This window comes from Schistocerca cancellata, chromosome 9 (assembly GCF_023864275.1).
Source record: "Schistocerca cancellata isolate TAMUIC-IGC-003103 chromosome 9, iqSchCanc2.1, whole genome shotgun sequence".
Lineage (NCBI taxonomy): Eukaryota > Metazoa > Arthropoda > Insecta > Orthoptera > Acrididae > Schistocerca > Schistocerca cancellata.
In genome coordinates this window covers 105,780,214-105,800,207 of record NC_064634.1, presented here as the reverse complement: position 1 = coordinate 105,800,207, position 19,994 = coordinate 105,780,214, and the positions used below count along the sequence as shown (strand labels likewise).

Genomic DNA, 19,994 nt, shown 5'->3' with positions numbered 1-19,994 from the left:
CGGGAAGATGGACCGTCTGATGTGAGCTACACACCTCCAGTTTGAATGTGGGGCCGTAGTAAGCCTTTCCTAACGGGACCTTACTGACAGAAACATAGCGCATAGGCTTCAGCAACGGAAGAGACGCCCGCCACTGGCTTCAGACCCAGTGCCTTCCCATGTCTTTTGGCTATATGTGTACAACGGAAACCCGCAGACAGAATTACTTCTCCAACAACCACAGTAGACAAAACGTTAGTCACCCATAGACATGTGACATTGTTGTAATATCTCTAATATCGCCTCTACTCATGATAACCGTTTCATTTCGGAGGAAGATTGTCCACGAAGGCTATGCATATGTAGAAAAGGTACAGGGAAAGAAAACTCAGTAAACAGATATTTTGGTACTGATTTTATTACCCATCTTCAGTATAAAGGTACGTCGAACCATTGATACTTAGGCATCGCAGACTCATCCAGCTGATATTCCAGACACCTGGAGCGGATTATTCTAGAAACACAAAAACAGGTGTGTTAGATAAAATTAAAATAATATCAGATTACAAGAAGAAAGATCATTCCTAAAAATTATTTCACACATTTACCATAAAATATTACAGTGTTGTCTAATATTACATTAAAAGGCATACAGAGGAATATCAAAGTACAAATTTGAGAGTCCATTCTGTCACAGTCTCAATAAAAAATTCAGTGGTAAGATTTATTTCTCGAATCGGATACCTATCTTTATATGGATACTTCTTTAAAATTTATAGGGGAATATGAGCTATAATTGAGTAGCTGAGAAAAAGTCTAGATAACAATGACAATTTTCTCTGTTGGGACTTCAAATTTATTTCGGTGAAAGATAACTAAGGCATGAACAACATATATGAAATACGAGGTCATATTTTTGGTGGTTTAAATTATATTTAATATAACTCAGCACTGTGTAGTGTGCGGTTATTCCCCAACCTTGGGGCAAAAGCAGGTATTCTGTGGCCACAAACGGCAATGCTACATTTCCCGTCTGATGAATGCGACACATCGATACTCACGTAAATCATCTTAAATCCACCCTGTTCAGTCCTCATGGTCCTACTTCTCACACTCTCTGTACTTTAGCCAGTCATTCGATTTTCTTGTGAATCAGCAGCTCTTTACAAAGAAGATCGCCGGCCGCGGTGGTCTAGCGGTTCTGGCGCTGCAGTCCGGAACCGCGGGACTGCTACGGTCGCAGGTTCGAATCCTGCCTCGGGCATGGGTGTGTGTAATGTCCTTAGGTTAGTTAGGTTTAAGTAGTTCTAAGTTCTAGGGGACTTATGACCTAAGATGTTGAGTCCCATAGTGCTCAGAGCCATTTGATTTTACAAAGAAGATCTGTTTCCCTGACACGACTTCAGATTCTTCTGGCTCTTTTCCGTTGTCTAGAAACGGAGTCCTTCAACAACTTTTTAACCTGCTGGGCAGATGCTTTTGTTGCACTTAGTTCATTTTAGTGGGGAGACTCGGTGACCACAGCAAATTTTCCTCTCCACTTGGATGATGATGGCCTCTCGTAATGAGAAACTGGCGTTACACTCTGCGGTGATACAGTGAATGAAGACTGTGTCAGCATACCAGTCAACGGACCAGGATGTGGAGAGGAAGCAGTAACTGACTCTGTTGTGTTCTGGGAATTTGGCATTATTCTTTCTGTTGTAACTGACGATGCAAATTTCTCTGTTTTGCATTAAGAGGGAAGACACCAGTCTTTTTAAACCCAGATTGGTAATTTTGCATTGTTGCTGTTCTAGTATATGCAAGTCAGAACAATTGAGCTATTTGGAGGCGCGCGGGGTATAAGGCGTCTTGTCACTGTCCGCGCGGCTCCCCCCGTCGGATGGTCAAGTCCACCCTCGGGCATTCGTGTGTGAGTCGTCCTTAGCGTAAGTTAGTTTAACTTAGATTAAGTAGTGTGTAGCGCTTAGGGACCGATAACCTCAGCAGTTTGGTCGCTTAAGACCTTACCACAAATTTCAATTTTTTTGAGCTATTTGGTTCTGGGTTGCCACTCTTCCCGGATGGCTGTTAAGCCACGTCTTAATTTCCTGGCCATATCTATATCTGCGTAAAGAACAGGCCGGTTTTAGGGCACAACGCAGCTGTGTTGATCTTATTAACACTCTTAGGATCATCTTAGAGCAAAGAAAAGAATTCCAAGCAACCATGTACCTGGCATTCATTGATTTTCAAAAGGCCTTCGATTCCGTGAAACATAAAGTGCTCTGGCAGGTGTTGCGGAAGTATGGCATACCACAGAAGATCTTAAACATCATAAAAGATCTATATGATGGCTACGAATGCTGCATACTCCACAAGGGAAATATGACAGAGCCCATAAAAGTAACAACTGGAGTCCGGCAGGACACTTTTTCTACTCGTTCTAGACTCTGTTATGAGCAGAGTCACAGCAGGCAGGAGACGAGGAATCGAGTGGGGGATCCACGAACGTCTGGAGGATTTGGATTTTGCAGACGACATAGTTTTATTAGCTCCAAGGCTGACTGATATGCAAGCTAATTTAAGCTTTCTGAAAGAAGAAGCAGAGACTGCTGGCCTCAAGATAAATACAGGCAAAACAAAGGAAATGAGAGTAAATTCAGGTAACATGGAGATGCCCCTGTTAATAGGTGAGCAGCGAGTGGAGACTGTCAACTCATTTCTGTATCTGGGTAGTATAGTGGCGGAAGATGGTGGAGCTGGAGATGACGTGAAAAACCGCATTAAAAAGGCAAATGTTGCCTTCATACAATTGTATCCAATATGGAAAAATACACTCCTGGAAATTGAAATAAGAACACCGTGAATTCATTGCCCCAGGAAGGGGAAACTTTATTGACACATTCCTGGGGTCAGATACATCACATGATCACACTGACAGAACCACAGGCACATAGACACAGGCAACAGAGCATGCACAATGTCGGCACTAGTACAGTGTATATCCACCTTTCGCAGCAATGCAGGCTGCTATTCTCCCATGGAGACGATCGTAGAGATGCTGGATGTAGTCCTGTGGAACGGCTTGCCATGCCATTTCCACCTGGCGCCTCAGTTGGACCAGCGTTCGTACTGGACGTGCAGACCGCGTGAGACGACGCTTCATCCAGTCCCAACCATGCTCAATGGGGGACAGATCCGGAGATCTTGCTGGCCAGGGTAGTTGACTTACACCTTCTAGAGCACGTTGGGTGGCACGGGATACATGCGGACGTGCATTGTCCTGTTGGAACAGCAAGTTCCCTTGCCGGTCTAGGAATGGTAGAACGGTGGGTTCGATGACGGTTTGGATGTACCGTGCACTATTCAGTGTCCCCTCGACGATCACCAGTGGTGTACGGCCAGTGTAGGAGATCGCTCCCCACACCATGATGCCGGGTGTTGGCCCTGTGTGCCTCGGTCGTATGCAGTCCTGATTGTGGCGCTCACCTGCACGGCGCCAAACACGCATACGACCATCATTGGCACCAAGGCAGAAGCGACTCTCATCGCTGAAGACGACACGTCTCCATTCGTCCCTCCATTCATGCCTGTCGCGACACCACTGGAGGCGGGCTGCACGACGTTGGGGCGTGAGCGGAAGACGGCCTAACGGTGTGCGGGACCGTAGCCCAGCTTCATGGAGACGGTTGCGAATGGTCCTCGCCGATACCCCAGGAGCAACAGTGTCCCTAATTTGCTGGGAAGTGGCGGTGCGGTCCCCTACGGCACTGCGTAGGATCCTACGGTCTTGGCGTGCATCCGTGCGTCGCTGCGGTCCGGTCCCAGGTCGACGGGCACGTGCACCTTCCGCCGACCACTGGCGACAACATCGATGTACTGTGGAGACCTCACGCCCCACGTGTTGAGCAATTCGGCGGTACGTCCACCCGGCCTCCCGCATGCCCACTATACGCCCTCGCTCAAAGTCCGTCAACTGCACATACGGTTCACGTCCACGCTGTCGCGGCATGCTACCAGTGTTGAAGACTGCGGTGGAACTCCGTATGCCACGGCAAACTGGCTGACACTGACGGCGGCGGTGCACAAATGCTGCGCAGCTAGCGCCATTCGACGGCCAACACCGCGGTTCCTGGTGTGTCCGCTGTGCCGTGCGTGTGATCATTGCTTGTACAGCCCTCTCGCAGTGTCCGGAGCAAGTATGGTGGGTCTGACACACCGGTGTCAATGTGTTCTTTTTTCCATTTCCAGGAGTGTAGAAATATCACATACAAAACGAAAATCCGTATTTTTAATACAAATGTGAAGGCTGTCGTTCTGTACGCCAGTGAAAGCTGGAAAATGGATAAAAAGATATTAACCCAGTTACAAAGCTTCATAAATAGATGTCTTCGACGCATCATGAATATCTGGTGGCCAGAAAAAATATGTAATGAGGAGCTCTGGCGAATAACAAACCAGATACCTATAGAAGACCAGATACGAGAGAGAAAGTGGGGCAGGTTGGGGCACACCTTGAGAAAACCAGATGGAGCCATCGAGAAAAAAGCATTGGAATGGAATCCCCAGGGAACAAGGAAGAGAGGAAGACCAAGGGGCACATGGAAGAGGACAGTGGAAGGGGAAGCAAAAAGAGTTGGCAAGACCTGGGCAGAATTGAGGCAAATGGCCAAAGACAGAGACGGATGGCGAGTTCTCCTGGATGCCCTATGCCCCCATAGGGGCCAAAGGAATTCAGTCAAGTAAGTCAAGTCATATCTATATCTACATCTACGTGATAACTCTGCTATTCACAATCAAGTGCCTGGCAGAGGGTTCAACGAACCACCTTCAAGCTGTCTCTCTACCATTCCACTCTCGAACGACCCGCTGGAAAAGCGAGCACTTAAATTATTCTGTGCCAACCCTGATTTCTCTTATTTCATCGTGATGATCATTTCTTCCTATGTAGGTGGGTGCAAACAGAATATTTTCCCTGGAGGAGAAATCTGGTAACTGAAATTTCATGAGAAGATTCCGTCACAAAGAAAAACGCCTTTGTTTTTATGGTTGCCACTTCAATTCACGTATCATGTCTGTCACACTATCTCCCCTATTTCGCCATAATACAGAACGAACTGCCCTTCTTTGTACTTTTTCGATGTCATCCGTCAGTTCCACCTGATGCGGGCCCTACACCGCACAGCAATACTCCATAATAGGGCGGACAAGCGTGGTGTAAGTAGTCTCTTTAGTAGATCTACTACACTTTCTAAGTGTTCTGCCAGTGAATTGCAGTCTTTGGTTTGCTCTACCCACAACATTGTCTATGTGAACGTTCCAATTTAGGTATTTGTAATTGTAATCCCTAAGTATTTAGTTGAATTTACAGCCTTCAGATTTGTGTCAAATTTAGTCGATTTCTTTTAGTATTCACATAACTTCACACTTTTCTTTATTCAGGATCAATTGCCACTTTTCGCATCACACAGATATCTTTTCTAAATCATTTTGCAATTCGTTTTGGTCATCTGAGGACTTTACAAGACGGTAAATGACAGCATCATCTGCAAAATATCTAAGACGGCTACTCAGATTGTCTCCAATGTCGTTATTATAGATCAGGAACAACAGATGGCCTATAACACTTCCTTGGGGAACACCGGATATTAATTCTGATTTACTCAATGACTTTCCGTCTATTACTGCGAACTGTGATCTTTGTGATAGGAAACCACGAATCCAGTCGCACAACTGCAGCGAAATTCCATAGGCACGCAGTTTGGTTAGAAGACGCATGTCAGGAACGGTGTCGAAATCCTTCTGGAAATCTAAAAATATGGAATCAATTTGATATCCCCTGTCGACAGCACTCATTACTTCACGAGTATAAAGAACTAGTTGTGTTTCACAAGAACGATATTCTCTGAATCCGTGCTTTGTGTCAATAAATCGTTTTCTTCGAGGTAATTTATGTTCGAACATAGTATATGTTCCAAAACTCTACTGCAAATCGACGTTAGTGATATGGGCCTGTAATTCAGCGGATTACTCCTATTTGCCTTTTTGGGTATTGGTGTGACTTGATCAATTTTCCCGTCTTTAGGGACGGAACTTTCTGTGAGCGAGCGGTTGTATATAACTGCTAAACATGGAGCTATTGCATCTGCATACTCTGAAAGGAACCTGATTGGTATACCATCTAGACCGGAAGCTTTGCCCTTATTAACTGACTTAATCTGCTTTGCTACACCGAGGATATCTACTTCTATATTTCTCATCTTGGCAGTTGTTCTTGATTGGAGTTCAGGTATATTTACCACGTATTCTTTGGTGAAGGAGTTTCGGAAAACCGTGTTTAATAACTCTGCTCTAGTGGCACTATGATCAGTGACTTCACCGTTGTTATCGCGCAGTGAAGGTATTGATTGTGTCTTGCCACTGATGTGCTTTGTGTATGACCAGAAACTCTTTGGCTTTTCTGCCACGTTCCGAGACAGCGTTTCGTTGTGGAAATTATTAACAGCATCTCACATTGAAGTACGCGCTATTTTTCAAACTTCTGCAAAACTTCGTAAATCTTGGAGATTTTGTGTTCTTTTAAATTTGGCGTGCTTTTTTCGTTCCTTGTGTAACAGCGATCTGACCCGTTTTGTGTACCATGGGGGATCAGTACCATCACTTATTAATTTATGTGATGTATATCATTCAACTGCCGTCGATGCTATCCCTTTTGAAATCACTCCACACCTTTTCTACGCTTATATGATCAGATCGGTAGGAGTGAAGACTGTCTCTTAAAACGGCGTTAAGAGCATTTTTATCAGTTTTTTAATATGTATACTTTTCTTTTCTTTTTTAATGGTTGCTGGTGTTACGGCATTCAGCGTAGCAGCAACTGCCTTGTGGTCGCTAATCCCTGTATTCTTCATGATGCTCCCTATTCGTCCAGGATTATTTGTTGCTAATAGGTCAAGTATGCAATCCTTTACGCTTCGAGTGGGCTCGTGAAGTAATTGTTCAAAATAATTTTTCTGAGAAAGCATTCTGTACAATATCGAATGATGTTTTATGGCTGCCACCGATTTTAAACGTATAATTTTTGCAGCAAATCGAGGGTAGATTGAAGTCATCACCCGTCCGCTCTATGCCTTTGATCCAAATAAATACAGTTTCATTAGATGAAAGTTTACGTCTATTACGTGTATATAAAGTAAAGGGTGAGGGTGACATATAGGTAGATTTGCCGAAGTCTTTATTAGCATTTTCGGTAACATGATAGGTTCTATATGCAATGACATCACGGTCGACAAAGCTCTGTATGATTGGGGTACCTATTAGAAATCAGACTCAAGTTTTCTTTGAACTGCTCAGCAACTATATCTTCTGAGTCGGGGAGTCGTTAAAAAGATCCACTTAATAGTTTAGTCCGATTGTCAACTATAACCTCTACCCATACTGTTTCGCAGGAACTATCTACATCAATTTCACTACATCGTAAACTGCTTCTGACAGCAATAACTACTCCACCATCAACTGTATTTAATGTATCCTTTCTGAACACTGTTAGTTCGTTAGAAAAAAATTCTGCTGAGCTTATTTACGGCTTTTACCAGCTTTCTGTATCTATAATTATCTGAGCTTCAGTGTTTTCTATTAGGGCTTGTACCTCTGGTTCTTTCCCAACACAGCTACGAGAATTTACAACTACAATACCGATAGTTTCTACAACTACCTTACTGTGTTTTACCTGCCCTCCTTTAGACGGACGCCCTTTCTGTGGTTTTCTGAGACCCTCTAACCTAAAAAAACCGCCCAGTCCCTTCCACACAGCCCCCGGTACCCGTGTAGCAGCTTCCTGAGTGTAGTGGACTCCTGACCTATTGAGCGGAACCGGGAAACCCACCACCCGATGGCGCCAGAGACTCTGATTCAGACCTACTCGGCTCTGCACCAAAAAACACAGTCAGTTCTGTCGACTGTGCTGCAGATGATGAGCTCCGCCTCAATCTCGCTAGCAAGACTGGCAGTCTTCACCATTTCTGCTATCCGCCCGAAACCAGAGAGAATCTCCTCCGATCCAAAGCGACACACGTCATTGGTGCCGACTTGAGCCACCACCTGCAGCTGGCTGCACGCTGTAGTCTTCATGGCATCCGGAAGCACCCTTTCCAAATATGGAATGACACCCCCCGGTATACACACGGAGTGCACACAGGCTTCCTTCCCCTCCTTGGCAGTCATGTTCCTAAGGGGTCCCATTGCCCGCCTAACGTTGGAGCTCCCAGGAAACCTATCCTCTATGATTGTCCAGACCTTGCGGGCCGAGAAGCTTCCTCTGGAACAGGGTGGACGACTGCATCCGGCTCAGAGACATTGTCAGCCACAGATAACGCCCGAAACCAGTTCGTCAAACGAACCGTGGAGGCCCTACGTTCGGCCCCTCTGAAACTCTTTCGCAGCCTGACAAACTTTGGAATGACCTTCCACTCGATAAAGCGCTTAATGGCTCCATTTCAAATGTAAATATACCTCTTCAATTAGAGATAATTAATCAAATTATTGGTGACAATAACAACCTGAAAATTGGCGCAAAATAATTGTAAATTCTGTATGTAATTATTAAATAGCAGTTATTAAAACGTAAGTAGCGTACAGTTAAAAGTTTATATTTCACACATGTAAGTTAACTTTAACGAAACCATGGAGTAATATCAGGTAGTACCCCACAACTGCACCTTATCTGTAAAATTCCTTGTGTGTAAGACAAAGACGAAGAATCGTTTAACACGACATATGTTCCAAAAATTTCTTAAAAGTATTGTACATTGAGTTCCTAGTTTCATGTTTTAATATGATGGTATAAGTTCCTTACTGAACACAAAATATCACAAAGTAAGATTCACAACGGTAAAAATCTAACAAACTGATTTGCTCAACAACAACCCTTTGACACTATCAAGCCTCATAGTCGTACTGAAGTTACCGGCTGTGTTTATGGTCTAACGGCCAAAAGGCAATGTTGCCAACTCGTAAAAAGAGATATGAGGGTTCCCTGTTCTACTTCCTTACCCGATTCCACCTTAGCTTCCACTATGGTTCAAATGGTTCAAATAGCTCTGAGCACTATGGGACTCAACATCTTAGGTCATAAGTCCCCTAGAACCTAGAACTACTTAAACCTAACTAACCTAAGGAGATCACACACACCCATGCAGCTTCCACTATGAGAAATATTTGCTACACGTAGCGACTACTGGACGTGTAACTACCCAGCCAGTCGAAAAAGTTTCATGACTGGATGAATAAAATTATAGGGAAAAGTTAAAATGGTGATTTCAATGCTTCAGGTTTCCCGCCTAGTCTCCCCACAGTTGAATACAAACAGAGATGAACGTTCATAAATGGTTCAAATGGGTCTGAGCACTATGGGACTTAACTTCTGACGTCATCAGTCCCCTAGAACTTAGAACTACTCAAACCTAACTAACCTAAAGACATCACACACATCCATGCCCGAGGCAGGATTCGAACCTGCGACCGTAGCGGTCACGCGGTTCCAGACTGAAGCGTCTAGAACCGCTCGGCCACACCGGCCGCCCGTTCATCCAACCCCACAAAATTTTCATGACGGTTGTTCTTCAACTGCTCCGCTAAATTGGCTAGAATATCCGTTATGTTGTCAAACCGTTGACCTTGCACGGAAAAATATCTGCACTCCGTCGCTTTGTGTTAGGTTCATATTTATAACACGAAGTCTCACACGTCGAGTACTTAGTATCGCCTAAAAAATGGTTCAAATGGCTCTGAGCAGTATGGGACTTAACATCTGAGGTCATCAGTCCCCTAGAACTTAGAACTACTTAAACCTAACTAACCTAAGGACATCACACACAACCATGCCCGAGGCAGGATTCGAACCTGCGACCGTAGCGGTCGCGCGGTTCCAGACTGACGCGCCTAGAACCGCTCGGCCACTCCGGCCGGCCTTTAGTATTGCCTGCTCAAAACTGATTGATCCAGTTCCCGTCTCTTTTTTACAGTGTTGTTCGTTCAGGCTGACACCGTAGTGATAGCGCTGACGTGTCATATACCCCATTAATAACAACAGTCTCTGAACTTTTTGGCTGGACGGTGTAATGCTATTAGCGTTTCGATCGGAGCTCTACAAATGCAGTTTATGCACATGAGTTTCTTTCCTGCTACCATTTCACTGAAAGCAAGCGGCTGGTATTTAAGCTCATACGAAATTTCAGGCCCTTAAGAACGTTCTGTGGTTTCTGTTATTTGTTGTGCGGTGCCACAATTTCTACAGAATGGCGCTGCTGTAAAGTGCAAATCCTCTTTAAATTTTTTCAGTGCAAGGATAATGAAGATCATAATGATCCAGGACTTAATCGTAAACAAAACCAATCCGTGTTTTAACTATGTGGTGCTGAATAACACTGTGGTATTATTCGTATATTCATGATGCTCTTCGTTCGTGCCGGGCCTACATTAGCGTTCCACTTCTGCTTGGTATTTTTGGTATCTACTGGAAGAGTCTGCAGTGGTGAAACGTCTCACTGTGTTACATATACACAAAACACATTTTTGGTCACGATTAAATGGATGTTTACAAACAGTGTGTGGATCATAGTGAAATAAACCACCATACAAACACATGTTCTGTTACAGGTAAACGTTGGTGTGTTTAATTGTTGTTCGAACTCTAAATAATATTTGAGATGGATCTAGGTTATATTGGACTCTTGCTACAGAGAAAATTAGGAAGCCTGAGTGAGTCCATGTCGCAAAAGATTACAATTTCTCGACTGACACATGCTTCCACGGAGATGACAAGCGATCACGCTGGAAGGGGGAGTTGTAGACGGTACCCAGTAATTCGGTGGGAAATAGCGCAATCCATACCGTTTCTGCGGTGAATGTCCTGACTACATCAGTGAAAAAATTATATATCTCAGACTATTTTTCTTGAATGACGTTTTACTTCTGCACATTCTGTTTGAGACACTGACAAACTGAAATCTCGAGGTCTGTCGTCTAGGATGTTTCTCAGGTGCCTTGTATGACAGCAGTAAATAATATGAGTTTATAGTTGTTCTTTGGCTGTGAAGGAAATTTTACCGAATACCTGTGTCCCTGTCCAGATTTTTGTCTTATTGGATAAGTTGCTGTGTTTTGTTCAGCTCCTGAAGAGATGAGTAATTTGTCTACCAATAGTAATCAACATTCATGTTTCTTCCATCAGCAAGTTACTGGACGATGTTGATGTCATTGCACCGAGGAAAAATACGAACAGACGTCATCTAGGCTCTGTCCATTTTCTCTGAGACGTATTTCTGTCCTACTTGATACAGCACATACGTAATCCATTATAGGATATAGCAACACAATATAAATATGTAAAAGGACTTGGGATTATGCTCTCCGTGATGTCCGTAAGACAGAAAGTAAACTTTTTACTGAGAAATGAGCCGCGTAATCTTCTATGTCTCCAACTAGTAATTCTCCAATCTTCTCATTTGTGTTCTCCACATTTTCCTATCCTCACTAATTCTGTGGATTCTGGGTACACATCTGACTATTGGAATACTTTCAGAATAGGACATCTCCATAAATCCTTTCGCATAGAGGAATTTCTACCATAATTGATACACATATGGCTTGCTTCTTAGACAAATAATCCAAGCTTGCTTTCATATTACAGAGAGATTTTCAGTCGTTTTACTATCTAACAGAAGATTAGTCAAACAAGGTAAGGGTTTGTTCTGGTCTCAGAGCCTTATTTTATCCTCATTTTCACCATTTTTTCCTGCCAGAAATTGTTATTCCATACAAATATTTACCAACAAACAAAAGTACATATGCTAAAGACGATTTACCAAGCAAGTTGGCGCAGTTGTCAGACACTGGACTCGCATTCGGGAGGACGACGGTTCAATCCCGCGTCCGGCCATACTGATTTAGGTTTTCCGTGATTTCCCTAAATCGCTCCAGGCAAATGCCGTGATGGTTCGTTTCAAAGGGCACGGCCGACTTCCTCCCCGTCCTTCCCTAATCCGATGAGACCGATGACCTCGCTGTCTGGTCTCCTTCCCCAAAACAACCCAACCCTAAACACGATTTAAATAATTTTTGGTCTATAAATTGATGAGCGTATACAGCACAAAATGGTAGCCAAAATGCCTCTGCGCAGATTGCGCAACTAAATGGTTCGCACGATTGAGGATGAAGTATAGGTCTGCAATCGTAATTAAACATATGTACAATATTGAAACTAAATGTTCCGTGGCGTGAACCACGAAGATTGAATTTCCTGATGTGCATTTCAAAATGGTGGCCACTTGAAAACGTAGGTACTGGAAATCGCCCGATTTAATTGGATTTAAACGTAAATAAATAACGAACAATATGAAAAACGTACTGTTTATTCAGGTCTTTTTTATTAAATCCAAAACGGCATGCAATTTTACAGGGTTCCTCTTTTTTTAAAAAATCATTCCAAGCATTTTGACAAACTTTGCCACGAGAAATACACCTTCTAAAGTTGTAAGTGGCCTGTTCGTACGTTGGCAACGCTATAGACTGTATTAATGTCACTGACAGCGTCCTGCGACCTAAGTAAGAGGCTCTGTGGTTCGACAGACTTGCATTTAGCAGTTAGAGGTTAGCAGTTAGCAAGCGCGGTTCGGACGTGTCTCCTTCATGGAGATTTAGTGCTGGCAGCACACGTATTGTAAAATGATGATTGATGTATTTGCTAACGTTTGGGTAGTGGAATTATTGATGATTATATAATTTTGGGAACTGGATGTCACACGATTAAGATAAAATCTGCTAAATACATCGTTTGATCTTCAACAAAATCTTTCTTTTGCTAACCATACGCTTACCAGTAGTTAGAGCCTATAGTAGTCAGTATCTGTTCATTGAGTCGGCTGTAGTTGCTGCTTGCTGTAGTTCGTGTTATGAAGATTTTCTGTGAGGTTAGTGACAGATGAAAAAGCATTGGTTATTGTTATGATTTCTTCCAATTTTGGGGCCATTCTTTTGTGTTAATTACTTGGAGTCATGTTGTCATTTTAGAGCAGTCAGAATGCGTTGTGCTTGTGTATTGTGGGTAACAAATGAATAGGTTAGGTTTGAGTCGTCCTTGTGTGGGAAAATTCTGTAGGCCAGTGAAGTAATGATAAAAATAAGTAACGAGACAGTAGGTTCAGTTGCATTCAGCAGTTCTAGTACAAACAAAGTAGTTTCAAAATTTCGAATTCGATTTTACTCTTACCATTAATCTGCTGTTCCTGGCCAGCAGAGTAAATGATCATCTTCTTCGAAGACGTCATTTTCTAAACCGCGAGTTTCTCTAGCTGCAATTCTAGGCTCGGGGCTTGTCTGGAACGAGTGGCAGTACGAACCTTTGAGGCATTTCCTGTCCATTTTCGTGGCGAATGAGGAAGCCGTGGAGCCGATAAAGACTCCCATGACTATCATGTCAACCAGGATATCCTTAAATCCGTCGTTAAAATGACGCACGCCTGATTGATAGCAACTATGAGAACTTTTACACTCGAAGACATGTGTTTCGGATCGTAAGTGTAAGATGAATTCCTTGTCGTTCTGGGTATCGGCCTAGGGCATGCCTCCATCACACTGTGGTTACTCATATGTTTGTACACGTCAGCAATAGTAATTGCCCTCGTCAGTGATGGTTTATGATCAAACGTATCCTGTGTCATGTTCATATCAGCTTCCTTCCATTTACACCAACTTTTAGAACAGTAACCGTGCTGCCGATTGTCATAACTGCGTTCTTAATCTCACATTCGTCGCAAGCATATGCTTGAGACCTCTGGTGGGCAAGTACAGCACGTATATCGATATTTTATTCGACTCAGAATGTTACAGGGAAAGAGATATCGATCGGAGTCGCGAAGCACCAAATGCCGAGAGCGGCTAGAGTGGGCGTATGCGCGCTCCCATTCAAATATGATTTTCAGGCACAAAGAATTATTTACCGACAAAATTCTTTTGATGCTCTTAAGACCATAAAGAGTCAAAATACGCAAAAAACCACTTTTTGAAAACTTCACACCGGGGAACCCCCTTAACAAGGGAAAGCCAAGTAAACATGTACGTATACAATCCACTGATGACTGCATTTGTTCCTGAAGTTAACAAGGAATGCGGTAAGAAATGCTGTCTCTAATTTCCCTATGACTGTCCGTGACGCTGAAAGAACCAGCCTAACGTCTTAAGGCAGTATTGCTTGTATAAGAGCCAATGCGAACAGTGTGACCGTGATACTCACGTGGAGTAGCGCCTGCACTCGACGATGGGGTAGTCCTTGCGGTAGCACTGCGTGTTGAGCAGGTTGAAGTAGGCCACGCCCACCTGGAAGCTGACGGGGGAGTCGACCGCCTTCAGGCAGTCGTAGAATTTCTCGTCGCAAGTGCACTCCAGCCTGCAAGAGAGCGCAACTACTCGAAACTCTGGTCTACGAGAGGCAAGCGGCAGACTTGTCTAGGGGGGATTCCGTCGGAGGACACTCCTCTCCTTGACGTTAAAACGAACGGTGGGCCTAAGACTCTCCATCGCTAAAGGCCTTTAGAACCAGAAAACTGACAATCGCAGTCTGATTCGGATCGCTTGTGGTGTTCTGCAAAGTGGTAGACAGTAAGATTAGTGAACGACCTGAGTACACTGCGTCACACAGCCTATGGTGAGACGCCAGTTTAAATTGGGTTTTATGGAGTCTCTTATGTTTTTAAATACACTAACACATGCGTAATTTCTCGGTAATATTATTAAAAGTAAAGCAAGATTTCGATGCTACGGAGGAAAATTTGAAATATTTTATGGAACTTCAGACTGACTGAATAAATAATTGTGAATAGGAACGTTGTATGAAAGCTGAAAATCTAAGTAACAGTAAAAGGTTTTATCAAAACTGTAACTATTTCTAAGAGGTGGAACGAGTGAACGAAGATTAGGGTTGAAAATCCCATCGCGGACGACGGAGTGGTGAGATGTACTGGGACGTTCTACAAGTTCTCTGCACTTGTTCATAGTAACTTCTGTTAGTTTGGTACGTTCGAGAAGTAAATCAGTACATCTTGATGGATAAAGAGGAGGCTGATTTTTCGGTCATCAGTTCTAAAGTTTATTTATTTTTATGCATTTATTTCTCCTGGAAACATTAAGGTCCTTAAGATATCTCTTACCCTCTAACCAAACATCATTAGTCAGTTAACACTGAAATACATCCACACAGTTTCAGCATGCTGGTCGACAGTAGGCAGCAAATTACTACGATTCAATGAAATTAAAAAACCGTCAAAGTTGCACAGAAGTTTACTTCATCTACATGGCGACCGGTTTCGGAATTAATTATGTAATGAAGTTACCCACATTATTCTGTTGTGATCGGACAATTGTGAACGGCTTTATACTGGACTAAATTCCAAAACCGGTCGCCATTTAAATAAAAGAAACGTCTGTGCAACTTTGATTGGTTTGTAATTTCGTTGGAATATAAGTAGTATGTGACAGTACGTAATCATAATAATAGTAATACTAAATTATCTTTCAAAATAATAATAATAATTACGATAATTGCAATAAAATAGTAGATACACTGATGGATATATGTAAACTTTTTTGACGTTCGTCTTATAACCTCTTTTAAAGACACAACCCATTCCGTTCAGTTGCTCTTCCAAATCCAATGCCGTCTCTGACAAAATTAATATGTCATCAGAAAGCGCAGAGTTATCATATCTTCTCCCAAAACATTAATTCACTTCCCACATTTCGCCTTCCCACATTTCCTTAACACAGCTTTAAAGTACAGAATGAATAACAGGCTGGAACTCTGCCTCAGTCCTTTCTCAACTACTTCTTCCCTTTCATTACCGTCGATTTACGAAACTAAATTATACACTAAAGCCCAAAAGAAACTAGTACGGGCATGGGTATTCAAATACAGAGATATGTAAACAGGCAGAACACGGCGCTGAGGTCGGCAAGTGTCTGGCGCAGTTGTTAGATTGCTTACTGCTGCTACAACGCAGGTTATCAAGTTTTAAGTGAGTTTAATCGTGGTGTTGTAGTCGCCGCACGAGCGATGGGACACAGCATCTCCGGGGTAGAGATGATTTGGTGATTTTTCAGTACAACCATTTCACAAGAGAACGGTGAATATCGGAAATACGGTGAAACATCAAATCACCGGCATCGCTGCGACTGGCGAGGGAACCTGCAAAAACAGGACCAACGACGACTGAAGAGAATCGTTCAAAGTGACAGAGGTTAAACCCTTCCACAAATTGCTACAGATTTCAATGCTGGGCCGTCAACAAGTGTCAGCGTGGAACCATTCAACAGAATATCATCGACATAGGCTTTCGGAGCCGAAAGCCCACTCTTGTACCCTTGATGACTGCACGACACAAAGCTTTACGCCTCATCTGCGCCCATCTACACCAAGATTGGACTATTGATGACTCGAAACATGTTGCCTGGTCGGACGAGTCTCGTTTCAAATTGTATCGGGTGGATGGACGTGTACGGGTATGGAGACAATTTCATGGATCCATCATGGACCCTGCATGTCAGCGGGGGATTATTGAAGCTGGTGGAGGTTCTGTAATGGTGTGGAGCGTGTGCAGTTGGAGTACTGTCTCGTATTTTTCTACATCGAACTGATCTCCCCGAAGGGTTGCCTCTACCAGATGTTCCATTCTTTCGTGAACGATTAATGTCTGAGACTATAACATTCTTCTCACATATTTTGCATACCAGGTGGAACACTAGTGATATAATTAGCTTTCTCAAGAATCTCAGTTATTCTGAGGGAATGTCGTATACTCCATGGACCTTTTTTCGATTTAGCTCTTTTAGTTCTCTGTCAGATTATTGTTGCAGTATCTTCTTCCTATCTGATTTTCGTTCACCTACTCTTCCGCTTCTGTAATACTGCCTTTGAGTTAATCTCCCTTTTATAGCCTTTCTGTACATTCCTTACACCTTTCAGCTTTCCTTTCTTTGCTTGGTTCTTGCTTGTCATCTTAGGTCTTGATATTCATTCAGCTGCTTCAGTGTTCTCGGAAGGCGTCGTCAAGTTTCCAGTAAGTGGCATATATTCTTGCCTCCAGTCATGCGTGCTTCCATAGCCCTGCGTTTGCTCTTTAGCCATGTTGGCTCCGTCATTTTATGCTTTCTGTCAATATCATTTCTTAGAGTTCTTTATACTCTTTCCTTGCATCTTATGCTGCAGTTGTACATATTCTCCTTTCATCTATTAAAGTGAATATCTCGTCTTTTTCCCAAGGAAACCTACTGCGTCTTGTCCTTTGGTCTGCAAAACTCACTTCCGATATAACGGAGAAAAGTATCGATACGTAGATATATCGAAGGAAAAAAATATCGACTTACCGCCCTATAAAAATATAGGCTGCACATTGTAAGTACACTGCCGGTTTTAGCAGCCCGCCTAGCCCCCTTAGAGCAAGAATTGACGAAAAACGATGCTCGTTCACGCTTGGCGATAACCACTTTGCTAAGAATGGTGACTGCATGTAAGTGGCAGAATACTAGGGGTCCGTTGGGACAGTCATACGGTTTCGTGACATAACGGATTTGTCCGAAACATTTCATGTCGACATTCTTGTTTTTTTCATTTTTTTTCATTTATGCACACGCCAATGAAGTAGCACATGTATTGTCGAAATTGCGTGGCGAAGCTAAACATTGCCGTTTCTGTTCGTAGCTCAAAGCGCCGACTCGTCTGCATATCCCCTCATATGCCTCCGCCCACCGCAATGACCAATCTTGTCATTTAGATTTTTGTTCATCATTTTCAGCAACTGTTTTTGATGACTGTCGATGTGAGAAGGTAGCAAACTAGCTGCGTTAAAAATTGTTTTTTAACGCAACTGGTGTGTTATTTCTTCACATCGGAGGTCGTTATTCTACACTCCTGGAAATTGAAATAAGAACACCGTGAATTCATTGTCCCAGGAAGGGGAAACTTTATTGACACATTCCTGGGGTCAGATACATCACATGATCACACTGACAGAACCACAGGCACATAGACACAGGCAACAGAGCATGCACAATGTCGCCACTAGTACAGTGTATATCCACCTTTCGCAGCAATGCAGGCTGCTATTCTCCCATGGAGACGATCGTAGAGATGGTGGATGTAGTCCTGTGGAACGGCTTGCCATGCCATTTCCACCTGGCGCCTCAGTTGGACCAGAGTTCGTGTTGGACGTGCAGACCGCGTGAGACGACGCTTCATCCAGTCCCAAACATGCTCAATGGGGGACAGATCCGGAGATCTTGCTGGCCAGGGTAGTTAACTTACACCTTCTAGAGCACGTTGGGTGGCACGGGATACATGCGGACGTGCATTGTCCTGTTGGAACAGCAAGTTCCCTTACCGGTCTAGGAATGGTAGAACGATGGGTTCGATGACGGTTTGGATGTACCGTGCACTATTCAGTGTCCCCTCGACGATCACCAGTGGTGTACGTCCAGTGTAGGAGATCGCTCCCCACACCATGATGCCGGGTGTTGGCCCTGTGTGCCTCGGTCGTATGCAGTCCTGATTGTGGCGCTCACCTGCACGGTGCCAAACACGCATACGACCATCATTGGCACCAAGGCAGAAGCGACTCTCATCGCTGAAGACGACACGTCTCCATTCGTCCCTCCATTCACGCCTGTCGCGACACCACTGGAGGCGAGCTGCACGATGTTGGGGCGTGAGCGGAAGACGGCCTAACGGTGTGCGGGACCGTAGCCCAGCTTCATGGAGACGGTTGCGAATGGTCCTCGCGATACCCCAGGAGCAACAGTGTCCCTAATTTGCTGGGAAGTGGCGGTGCGGTCCCCTACGGCACTGCGTAGGATCCTACGGTCTTGGCGTGCATCCGTGCGTCGCTGCGGTCCGGTCCCAGGTCGACGGGCACGTGCACCTTCCGCCGACCACTGGCGACAACATCGATGTACTGTGGAGACCTCACGCCCAACATGTTGAGCAATTCGGCGGTACGTCCACCCGGCCTCCCGCATGCCCACTATACGCCCTCGCTCAAAGTCCGTCAACGGCACATACGGTTCACGTCCACGCTGTTGCGGCATGCTACCAGTGTTAAAGACTGCGATGGAGCTCCGTATGCCACGGCAAACTGGCTGACACTGATGGCGGCGGTGCACAAATGCTGCGCAGCTAGCGCCATACGACGGCCAACACCGCGGTTCCTGGTGTGTCCGCTGTGCCGTGCGTGTGATCATTGCTTGTACAGCCCTCTCGCAGTGTCCGGAGCAAGAATGGTGGGTCTGACACACCGGTGTCAATGTGTTCTTTTTTCCATTTCCAGGAGTGTATTTATACCACCACCCCCCTGTGCAATCTGACTTTTTCTTTTGTGCCACCTATACTTGTTTCAGATAGTCAAAGAGAGAGACTAGACGTGATTAAAGGTCAAAAAGTAGCAAGACGTCTTCACACAGTGAAAGTAAAATTATATTCTACTACAGATAAATTAAAAAATAAAAAAGGAACTTCAAATATTTACCTAAAGTTGTGAAAAAAATATAACATAAAGAAATATAATATAAAATAATAATAACGACACTCGGTATTGCCATTTTGGTTTCGATATATCGGGCAAGAGCATCGCCGACGCATATTGATATCTTCTGTGAAAAACATCGATGTATCGGTGTTTTGTGAACAGCCCAACACCCACCTCGTGTAGAAGGCCTTGTTGGTGAGCCCGTGCGCCATCTGGCCCGCCTCGATGACGTCAGGGCAGGAGTCGTGAGCGCGGCAGCAGGCGTCTGTGTCGGCGAACTGGCCCAGGTCATCGTAGTCGGACGCCACGTTGCCAGATCCGCACCACTTGGTGCCTGCGGACACACGTAGGGTGCACACCTCCAGCAGAGAGAGAGAGAGAAAGAGAGAGAGCACGGGAAACATAGAGGTTGGCCAAAAATTTGGCAACACTGAGAGAAATGCACGGTTGAACATAAACGCA

The 19,994-nt window shown here is 44.2% G+C and overlaps 1 protein-coding gene across 1 annotated transcript in view; it reads right to left on the bottom strand.

The window, feature by feature from the left end:
- Positions 1-401: 401 nt before the first annotated feature.
- LOC126101018 (phospholipase A2-like) overlaps positions 402-19,994 on the bottom strand; it is a gene marked incomplete at its 5' end in the record, with an annotated part of 35,631 nt that continues 16,038 nt past the window's right edge. Inside the window, 3 exons of the mRNA XM_049911685.1 lie at positions 402-493; positions 14,255-14,407; positions 19,707-19,866. Of these exons, the coding sequence (XP_049767642.1) occupies positions 409-493; positions 14,255-14,407; positions 19,707-19,866 (398 nt within the window). The remainder of the gene's footprint in view (positions 494-14,254; positions 14,408-19,706; positions 19,867-19,994) is intronic.